The sequence below is a fragment of the Humulus lupulus genome, chromosome 8 (genome assembly GCF_963169125.1).
Source record: "Humulus lupulus chromosome 8, drHumLupu1.1, whole genome shotgun sequence".
NCBI lineage: Eukaryota > Viridiplantae > Streptophyta > Magnoliopsida > Rosales > Cannabaceae > Humulus > Humulus lupulus.
In genome coordinates this window covers 160,799,836-160,811,193 of record NC_084800.1, presented here as the reverse complement: position 1 = coordinate 160,811,193, position 11,358 = coordinate 160,799,836, and the positions used below count along the sequence as shown (strand labels likewise).

At 30.1% G+C, this 11,358-nt stretch overlaps 1 protein-coding gene across 1 annotated transcript; it reads left to right on the top strand.

Moving 5' to 3' along the window:
• The first annotated feature begins 4,274 nt into the window (after positions 1 to 4,274).
• Positions 4,275 to 11,069, top strand: LOC133798589 (protein ENHANCED DISEASE RESISTANCE 2-like). Its single transcript, XM_062236962.1, has 21 exons — positions 4,275 to 4,688; positions 5,316 to 5,390; positions 5,855 to 5,908; positions 6,005 to 6,070; positions 6,145 to 6,197; positions 6,306 to 6,436; positions 6,523 to 6,569; positions 6,648 to 6,748; positions 6,951 to 7,046; positions 7,135 to 7,199; positions 7,295 to 7,366; positions 7,731 to 7,877; positions 7,965 to 8,263; positions 8,631 to 8,694; positions 8,783 to 8,958; positions 9,446 to 9,547; positions 9,727 to 9,777; positions 9,862 to 10,005; positions 10,131 to 10,226; positions 10,351 to 10,452; positions 10,642 to 11,069. Exons 1-21 carry the CDS (start codon positions 4,536 to 4,538, stop codon positions 10,735 to 10,737), a joined length of 2,190 nt encoding a protein of 729 aa, XP_062092946.1. The 5' UTR covers positions 4,275 to 4,535; the 3' UTR covers positions 10,738 to 11,069.
• Positions 11,070 to 11,358: the final 289 nt, after the last annotated feature.

Genomic DNA, 11,358 nt, shown 5'->3' with positions numbered 1-11,358 from the left:
GAATCTATTAATATTTTATTAAATTTGTATCATTGTCATATAAAATTCAAATAAATAAACATTATTATATGTAAAAGAATGACATAAACATATTAAATGAAAAATTAAACCAAAACATTGTTTATGATTTTTTAAATATATATAATATGATAATTTTTTTTAAACATATATGATATTTTATTATATTTAAATATATATTAATATAAGTATTAAATATCTAATCCTGTATTAAATATTATTATAATAATATTTGAATTCATATTAATATAATTAATAAAAAAATTAGGATTATATATTATTATCATAATAATATTTTATAACATTTAAATTTATATTAATATAACTATTAAATATCTAATTTTGTATTATATATTATTATAATACTGATATTTTATAACATGAATTTAGATTAATATAATTATTATATATGTAGTCTTATATTAATATAATTAATAAATATATATTTTAGTTAGTTTTAAAGATATATTCAGTTAAATATTTATAATATTTCGTTAAAGTTAACAAAACAACCCGTTAAAACTAAGAATTTATGTTATCAACACATTTTTTATATAGAAGATATATGATTACTTATAAGTTGCATTATAGAACAAATTTGCAAAATGAAAATAAATAAGTACATGATAAATATTAATAATCTCGTAATAGTTCAGTTCTTAATATTAAAAAAATATAGGTAAGAATTTTTTAATGAAAAAATAATTTAATTTGTAAAACTATTAACAAAAATTTAAAATGCTATGAAAAAATATATATTTTTAATGTCATGTTTGGTATTATCATAAATGAAGTGGTCCAATTTTTTGTTAAGATTGATTTATCATTTTATATATTTTATTTATGTATTTTGAAGGAAAAGAAATAAAAATAATATTTAGGAACCTAAGTGTTACAAAGTGTAAAGAATGAGGAATGTAGTTGAAAAAAAACCCTAAATTTATTATATTTATGTCAATATTTGTTACAAAAATATATTTTAAAATTCTAAAATTAGTGTTGTAAATTTTATTACAATAAAAAATTGTATATTTATAAATTATTTATTTAAAGATCAGAGAAATATATTTTTATATATGAAATACTTTTGTTACAAAGATAGATTTTTTTTTGTTATAAATTAATATGTAAATATTGTTTAGGAAATTGTGAAAGTTGTTTACAAAAAAAAAAAAAATTGTATTTTGTTCTTTTCATATTTACAATTCTATCGCTCCGTATTTTAGTAAGATTTTATATTTTTTATATATATTTTTAAAGTTTTTGACAAATTTCCAAATGAATATCTAAACAAAATAGAGAAAGGTAAATTGTCATATTACTACGTTTTTTTATATCACAACTTCCAACCTCTTTGCTTTGATGAGCTAAATTTCAACATTGTAGCATTATCTACATATACATGCACCTGATTTCAAGGGTACAAACTAAGTGTGAATGAGATCAATATGACAATATATAATGTTTTGTACAGCAATTTGAGTAAAGAGATAAATATTTGTATATAAGTTGCTTGCAACATTAATATTAGGTTGAGTAAAACAAAAATATATATTGAAGTTGAATGATCACTGACACTAAATTACAGTCATGCCACATTAAAGACTTACCTACATGCAAATTATTATTATTTAATATATTCATGTGACGTTCTTTGCATTGAGACATAGAAGACAGAGTTGAAATGTGGATTGTGTCCGTTGGATTTTGTCACTTTGGTATTACCAATAGAATAAGTCTATATCAACATTCATTACTAATACTTGGGGGTTAGTGCACTAATTGCTTTCTTGCTTAGTATCTCATTTCAATAAGAGATTGACCTATACCTAACCATTAAGGGAAGTTAATTTTCTCTTCTAAATTTTTGGCACTAGAAAATAAATAAAAGAATAATCGTCAACTTCGATTGACTAAGTACAAAGGAGAATAGAAAGAGGAGAGAAACATAGATTTCAGATCCTGGGAAAGAATTGATTAGGAACCAACCACTTGTATGCTTTTTACAGCTCAAAATTCTTATTTAGTAATAAACGACAGCAACATTTTTCTATTTATACCATTTTTATCCTGTTAAATAATAACAATAAAAAACTAAGAAGATTAAAGTATAGGGTAGTTCTCCGCTACATCGTTAAAAAGGAGCATGCCAGTGTACCTTCTCTTTAATTTTTTGTTTGAGAAGTATTTTTGACGTAATTTTTTTATGAACTTATATATTGTAGTTATTTAGAGTATCCTGTAAATTTTCTAGAAATTCTAAATAATTTACAGTGCCGAAAACAATATTCACATAAGCTACTTTTCACGCGCATAAAAAAAAGTCACACATGAAACAAACTATTTGAACCTTGTTTTTCGGCACTGTAAATTATTCAAAATTTAATGAAAATTTTTAGGATATTCTAAATAACTACAATATACACGGTCATAAAAAAATTGTACAAAAAATACTTCCCGAGCCAAAAAGTAGAGAGGGGTGTAGCGGTATGCCTCTTTTTGGGGAGTGCCCTTGAGATTTTCCCTAGAGATATTTGGTCTTTTACTTGTATAAATATTTAGGAGGATTCTCTAATGCATCCCCCAAAAAGGGGCACACCAATGCACCCCTTGGTGTTTTTGGCTTGGGAAGTATTTTCGGCGATTTTTTTTAAGACCGTGTATATTGTAGTTATTTAGAGTATCATGCAAATTTTCAGAAAATTCTGAATAATTTATAGTGCTGAAAATAAGGTTTAAACATGTTACCTTCCGCGCGCATAAAAAATATAGTCACGCATACAACCAACTATTTGAACTTTGTTTTCTACATTTTAATTATTCGTAATTTCCAAAAAAATTGCATGATGCCCTAATTAACTATAACATACATGATCATAAAAAAATCTGCGTCGAAAATACTTCCCAAGCAAAAAACTAGATAGGATGCATCGGAGAACTACCAAAACATTTAAATATTAAATAGTAATCTGTATATATATTGTTGGTTTTTTCATGGTCGCGTATATTGTAATTATTTATAGCATCCGATAAATTTTTAGGAAATTATGAATAATTTACAGGGCCGAAAATAATGTTAAAATAAATTACTTTCTATGTGTATAAAAAATAGTCACGCGTGCAACAAACTATTTTAATTTTATTTTTTAACACTGTAAATTATTTAAAATTTTTAAAAAAATTACAAAATACTCTAAATAATTACAATATTCACCTTCATAAAAAAAAATTATGCTAAAAATACTTTTCCAAGTTGAAAATTAGAGAGTGTGCACCAATATAACCCTTTCTAGGAGCAACCGAGATTTTCCCAATATTGTTTGTTAATCATGATTATTGTCTGATATAATTACTTTACAAGACATCATTATCTTATCTAATAATTCAAACAAATCTGTCTCTTCAGTCTTGTTGGACTCCCAAGTTGGAAATTTAATGAAGATAGAGTGTCTCATTCACTTCCAATTACCTTTTTACCCCTTTCTTTTCTTAAAAGAAATACTATTTATCACGAGCCTGATTAATTTACGATCCATATAGTCCTCACTTCAAACATTTTAGCTGAAAAAGTGCCTGACTAATTGAATATTTGTACCAATAAAAAGTTTCTCTTTCTTAAATACATATTTTCTTTCTCTCTTTTCTTTGTTTATGGTAATAAATATTGCATTGAATGCTGTAGTGCTTCTGGTCGTTGAAAACATGTTGTGTTGACATAAATCAAGTTTAACACCTAATTTGTTTATTATTATTGAGGTATAGTATGGATACAAGTGAGTGAGTAAGTATATATTTGGGGCCATACGTGTCGATTTAAACTTTCGGGTCTATGCATTTCATCATTTATCAACCGTTTAATGAAATCTTCCAGATCCATCTGTCAATATATAATTTTTGGTTTATTTTTGTATATTATGAAAAATTGAAAATATATATAGAATTTTTTTTAATTGAACTAATAAGTAATATCCGTCCAACTTTTCTGTTTTCCCTCATCATTTCAAAAAGAAAAATAGCTGGCTTTTGAACTATAAATTTGTTCGGTAATGATGGGTTATTTTAGAAAATATATATTACAAGTAATAATCAAATATATTTATTAAAATATTATATTTAATGAGCTATTATTTTGCTAGATGAGTGTTAGAGAGAAAAAGAGGAGGGCGCTATGGGAAATTGACGTGACGAATGGGTTGTAAATAACAATACGTCAAAATCAGTTATTTAAAACCGAGAAGAAATCAAAAGAAAGAGCAGAGCAATCCGGGGACTAGAATTTTCAGCAATTGATTCTCTGATTCCCTCTTGTGGGATCAGAGGATCATCTCCCAACTTCTCCCATTTATATTACCATTACAATTATATCATTATAAAAATGAACAAAAACCCTTAATAAATACAATTGATTTTTCATCAACTTCATATATATTTATATAAATAAGGTACATACATACACACATACATACGCCATCCCCATTGCTTGCCATTGCCATGAACTCAAGCTTGTAATTGGTGAAATGGCTATCTCTCAAAGTGAAGGAGAAATGGAGGGTTGGCTTCATATCATTCGTTTCAATCGGTTTGGTTTACAATATTCACGCAAAAGGTACTTCATTCTTAAGGATCATTCTCTTAGGAGCTTCAAGGCCATACCCATGTCTCAAAACGAGGTAACCTCTCTTCTTCTTCTTCTTCTTCTTCTTCTTTCTAATAAAACAAAATGAATTCATGAACTCTTTTTGACAAAACACCTACGTACGTATATTCGTTCATATAAGTATGGTTGATTACCCCTGTATCTGTATTTGTGTCGTGAGGTTTTGTATCTTTCTGTTAACTTTGTTTTGACATGAAAATCATCATGGTGAATTCAATTTTGTCTCTATCTATTCTTTGTGAATCCAAAAATTAATGTCGTTTTGTAACAAACTCTGAATTGACTGTCATATCAGCTTCATGTGTTTTTTTTATTTTTTGTTCAATTTAGGATGACCTAATGATATATTTTTTTTAAAAAAAAGAGTCAAAACAAAACACAACAAAACAAAAATTGTTGTCCGGTACAGTTTCAGTATCAAATTGACCTTATAATAGTGGGAACTAGAAATATGGTATTTGAAACTAAAGAGTCCAAATTGAAGATAGATATATGATTTAATGAATTAGCGACATGATAATATTGGTCCTATTTGCTTGAATTTTCATTTCTTGTGGTCCTTCCAATCATACATATTATTTTAAAATATAGCTTACAAATTAGAGGAATTTGATATCACTGAATCTTGTGGATTTTGCAGGAACCAGTCAAAAGTGCAATAATAGACTCATGCATTCGGGTTACAGATAATGGAAGGGAGAGTATTCATAGAAAAGTATGCACTTCAAGGCTTTGTTTAGAACTCCAATTTATTTTAGAAAAACATTTGTGACAGAAAAATATTAGAAAAAAGATAAAAACATACACATTTTTTCTTAAAATTTTACAATGGATTTTTTTAAACATAGCTATTAATATTCTAAATTTTATAAAATTACAATTAATCTAACTGTCAAATTTTATAAAAATATATTTTATTATTTTTATTTGAATCCAATAAATTCCTTTTAGTTTTTTTTTTCTCCCTAAATTCCAAATTTAAACAGATTATCGATGTACCAAGTTTTTATGAGTATTTTTTTACTATCTGATTCTAGAAGTAGCTGGAATGATTAGGTATGTGAGTAATTCATGGCTCAAATTCTTGTGCTTTCTTATGCTATTTTCCCTTCCAGCTTTTTCCATTTTTTTTAAGAAAGAAAAATTGTTATCTATTTCAATACTACTTGTCATTTGCAGGTCCTCTTTATCTTCACACTATACAATACTTCCAATCATAATGATCAGCTTAAGGTGGGATATCATTACATTCTAAGTCAAGTTCGTTATTTAAAATTGTCTTATCTCACACACAGAATTTGGAAACTAATAAAATTTTGAATTTTGTAGTTGGGGGCTAGTAGTCCAGAGGAAGCAGCAAGATGGATTCGATCTCTGCAAGATGCTGCATCAAAGGTTCAAATCTTTTAAATTGAACCAGTGAGTGTGTTTCAACATGGCATGAGCTTCATATTTTAATTTCCTTGCAGGAATGTCAAGACGATTTTGTGGCTTGTTCCAAGAGAAAATGGCCAACTATAAGGTGCGCCTGTTTAATTCCATTCACAAAACAACGAGTTTTTCAGTGTATAGTATGTATTGTTCTAGTCTAAATGAATGATTCAATATAACACTTGTCTTGTCTTGATAGATTGGGTGGTTCGAAGAGGCCACACCGTAAAACCTCAATAGATTGGACGTTTTCTTCCATTCTTAATACAGAGGCAATGGCATCTGATGTTATTGCTCCCTCACCGTGGAAGATTTTTGGTTGTCAAAATGGTAAGACTAAAGTTTTTCGTATATCTTTATTCAAGTAGCCAAATATGTATGTTTTACAACTACAATTAAGTGCATTGTCTTTTCAGGCTTGAGGCTTTTCAAAGAGTCAAAAGATTGGGATTCTCGTGGGAGAGTAAGTTTCTCTGTTGAATCACCTAATGTTTTTTTTTTTTTTTTTTTTATCTAAGTTGACAATCTTTTTCATTTGCAGCATTGGGATGATCATCCAGCTATAATGGCTGTATGCTTAGTTGAGGGGACTTCAGAGGGGATTTTTCGAACTCTCATGTCTCTTGGGTCCTCAAGATCAGAGTACGATCATAGACATGTTCTGAAGTTTTTAGTTTTTATAATTCCTTGAAAGCCTACACATAATCAAACATTTTCAACTAACTTAATGATTAGCATATGCATTTTTTTTTTACTCTTACAAAGTGTAGATTCATCAACTAGGAGTATTGCATTGTTGTCAAGTGTCTATTGTAGAATGTCTGAATCGTGGAGTATTTCTCAGATGGGATTTCTGTTTCTACCGGGGCAGCGTGGTGGAGCACCTTGATGGTCATACTGATATAGTTCACAAGCAGTTATACAGCGATTGGCTACCTTGGTCAGACTTGGAACTTCATATGAGGAAATCCTTTCATTTATCAAGAGCTGAGTATTTCATTGTTAAGACATAGTGGTTTGCATTGCAGGGGGATGAAACGAAGAGATTTACTGTTGTGTCGGTATTGGAGAAGAGAGGACGATGGAACATACGGTAGAATATTTCTAGAGAACATTAGAATCTTATCCAAATGAATGTGAAGCCATTATTATAATATGGCACTTACTTTCTTTACCATGTGATTGCAGTAATTCTTTACCATTCGGTGTTTCACAAGAAGTGTCTACCACAGAAAGGCTATGTCCGTGCTTGCCTTAAAAGTAATGTATGCTTTAATTTGAGGATTCGTCCATTTCATACCGCAAGATGGTCATGGAAGATCTTCATTTCTTTTATTTCATTATTTTCATGAATTAGTTTGCGAATGGAGTACACATTCATGAAAAAAAAATTGTTGGATGATGAGACTTGTAACTCCTTTGTGCTATTCAGTGTAAATTGAGTCTTTGACTAGAAATTGGAATGAACATAATCCTCGTCCAGAACTGTCTCTGTATTATTTTGTTAGAGATGCATAGTTGGTCGAAATCTCATTTGTTTCAATCTTCATATATATGTGCAACTGAGTTTCAAGTTTCATTTGGAACAATTCATTTAAGAAGATACTATTATACAAATATGCAGGCGGGGGATTCGTTATAACACCGGTGAATCAAGGGAAACAATCACTCGTAAAACACATGCTTTCTATTGACTGGAAGTATTGGAAGTTATACTTGCGTCCATCATCTGCAAGATCAATAACCATCCGTATGGTTGAGAGACTCGCCGGTACTAATTCACTTTTAACTATGAATTATTCCTTTCCATCACTGTGCATCCATCCAGTGTTAATTATATGTGTTTCGCAATTTACAGCACTGAGAGAGCTGTTCAGAGTCAAGTCTAAAGATTCTTCTAAACTCTTAGCTGAAGAATTGACAAGAGAGACTGGAATGCCACGGAGTACCGGAAAGGAAGGTATCAAGACTGAAGATACTAGGAAGATGAATGAGGCTTCTTCAGTGGAAGATGAGGTGGAAAAAGTTTCTGGTCGTAAAAGCTTGATGGATTTGAATGATGCTGCAGATGAGTTTTTTGATGTTCCTGAACCAACAGAATGTGACCAATATGACAATGAATGGCAATCAGAGCTGAGTGCAGGAGAGAACTCTCCGGTACTTACTGATCATAAAATATGAACCCTCAACTTCCAAGTGACTAATGCATATACTTTTCCTGTGTGTATAAGATGATTCCTAGAGGGAATTTAGAATACTCCAAATGGATGTTTTAGAAATTTGTTTTCCTTCATTTTATAATCCACTCAAATTTGACAGATCTTGATAATCAAGGACATTCACTGGTACTTCATATTGGACAAATACGAAAAACAAAATACACACTTACCATCTGTCATATCATATGTTATCACAGAGTTATTCCATGGATTTTTTATTTTGTGATGTAAAGCATATATGGGATCACATGAGTTCATTTGTTATCAGCTCTTATTGAAATTGGTTTCCTCATTGACATGTACAGAACATAATTCAGCCAAAACTCTCATCAGCTGCTGTTTTTGTTAAAAAAATTCAAGACCTCAGAGGTCAGTCTAGTTTTTTCCACCAAATTCTTCAAAAGATATTGTATGATTTTAGTGTATTTGATTGAGGATGGGATTCCTTTCGCTGCAGCTCAGAAGAAGGGTTATATGGATTTACAAGAAGTGGCTAGGGAAGACAGCATATCATGTTTCTATGGAGCTACTCTTCACAAGGACCCAACTTGTGCTTTACCTGGCAGTTGGGCAGAAGGTGATCCTTCATTGTTTCTAATACGTGGACCAAATTATTTACAAGACCATCAGAAGGTAAATCTGTTTTATTCTGTTACTTTATTTCATAAGAAGTAGAAAAATTATTAGAAGATCAAAATTGGTAGGTGATACTGGGGAGGATACATATTAAGGCATAAGGTTGTGTCGTGAAAATTTTATACGAGGATATGGAATTAGAAAATAATTAAAAGAACCGGGGAAGAAGTTATTTCGTGACATTACTTGGAGAAAATCTGGGCCTGAATTTGAGAGGAGACATGTTGGGATGAGTTATAATGCAAAGACAGCGTTTCAAAACATGATTTGCATTAGAAACTCCAAGTACTTCGGACTAAGGTTTTGTTGTGATAAGTAAAGATTTCTCCTGTCAGAAATTTAAATTAAGAATTTGAGGTTGAACTTTCTTCAAACATTAGAAGGAAAAGTATTATAAACTTATTTTTCTTTTTCTTCTTTGAAAATGAAATAGTTAATATTATTTTTCTCCAATAATGAAATAAATATGTTTTCTCCACACCAGGTCAAGGCAAAAGGCACCTTAATGCAAATGGTTGGTGCAGACTGGATGAGATCAGACAAGCGAGAAGATGATCTTGGTTGCCGGCCTAATAGTATTGTTCAGGTTTGAGCAAATCATATCATGATAGTTTTTCTCACAAGGAAAAAAAAAATATATACATATATATTAGTATAGTTCTGTAATAATAATATAATCCTGTATAAGTGTATTTACATATATACCAATATAAACAGTTTCATAGTTCTGATTAAAAGAAAGTAATAGTTAGTTTCATTATGCAGAAGTTTGCAAATCTAGATTCACCGGAATTCTTCATTATTGTCAACTTTCAAGTGAGTGTCTCTTACAAAATGTCATGTTGATCATAAACATTATGATATGTGATCACCAATAGCACAAACTTATTACCATTTCAGATCCCGGGTACACCCATGCATACCTTGGCTTTTTATTACATGTTGAAAACTCCTCTAGAAGAGAATCCTTCTCTACATAGCTTTGTCAATGGAGATGATGTCTATAGAAATTCAAGATTTAAGCTCATTCCATACATCTCTCAGGTAAGTACCAAACTCATGCATAGCACTACAAATATATTTGCATGAATATATACAAAATATATGTGTTAGAGCTTAGTAGTCATGTATATTTTTTTCATTGCTTAGAGTATGTTTGTTTTTCTCAGGGATCATGGATTGTCAAGCAAAGTGTAGGCAAGAAAGCTTGTTTGATAGGTCATGCGCTCGAGGTACATTATTTTCGAGGAAAGAACTACTTGGAGGTAAATTTACTCCAATTCTTCTCCATAAGCACAAAAAAGTTTTGCTTTAGAATCTTTGTTGAGGTGTTCATTATCTAGTTATCATGGTATTATTCTCTAACTATGAAATTTTGATGGATACTAGCTTGAAGTTGATGTGGGGTCTTCAACAGTCGCAAGGGGAGTGGCCAATCTTGTTCTTGGCTACCTCAGCAATTTGGTCATAGAAATGGCATTTTTGATACAGGTATTAAAAAAATAAAAAGCTTTCCTCTTTTACTAAACTTTATCAATTAAGGTTACATCCAAGTCCAAATGTATGGTCAGGTCAATGAAGAACTAAAAAGCAAAGGAGAGTTTAGTATTGTGACTTTGGATATATTTGCTTTTACTTTATTTTGATATTCGCACCAGCTGAAATCTACTTTGTTTGCAGGCTAATACAGAGGATGAGCTTCCAGAAGTCCTACTTGGTACATGTAGACTTAACCATTTGGATGTATCTAAAGCTGCCGCGAGTTGTTCAACTTGAAAAAATTTCATAAATTTTTGTGAAGGGCAGAAGTCAAAGTTTGACTTTAGTCCAAAAGAGATGCTGGTGCAATACATTATACAGCCCTGTACAGACTTTTTTTCACAATCAAATCAAACTGAAAGTGGTAGCAATTTACCATTGTGTAATGGGTTCTACTAACTCACTTTTTCTCTGAATTGTGTTCATAAGATGTTAAGTTATTCTTTGAATTTTGAAATGTATATGAAAAAAAGGATAATTATGTGTAAGGAAAAATTACACACTGCACCTTCAATGTAAAAGAAATTCGAATTATACAGTCCCTTCCTTTTAAACGGTTTATTATTTGAGATTTACGAAATTTTTTAAAAAGCTTTATACGATTTTTTTTAAAAAAAATATACATATATAGGGAAGATAACAAAAAATAAGCTGAATATATGTAGGGGTGCTGCCTAAAGCCCTAGGAATACGGGTGTTGTTTAGGCAATTGATATGTCATCCAAGGGTCTGAAAAAAAAAGAGACACATGGTAGTTATTGTGGTATTGCACACCTAATTCATTTAAGCTAAAAGCTTAAATTATCTATTTATTATATTAGACAAGCCTAGGACTAGTCTTAGCCTTCAATTTTGCTA

Bases quoted from the DNA above. Each gene is read 5' to 3' on its own strand.
- LOC133798589 (XM_062236962.1), top strand. From the start codon at position 4,536: ATGGCTATCTCTCAAAGTGAAGGAGAAATGGAGGGTTGGCTTCATATC. The intron at 6,749-6,950 runs GTACGATCATAG...AGTATTTCTCAG, and splicing joins CTTGGGTCCTCAAGATCAGA to ATGGGATTTCTGTTTCTACC. The intron at 7,047-7,134 runs GTCAGACTTGGA...TTTGCATTGCAG, and splicing joins TACAGCGATTGGCTACCTTG to GGGGATGAAACGAAGAGATT.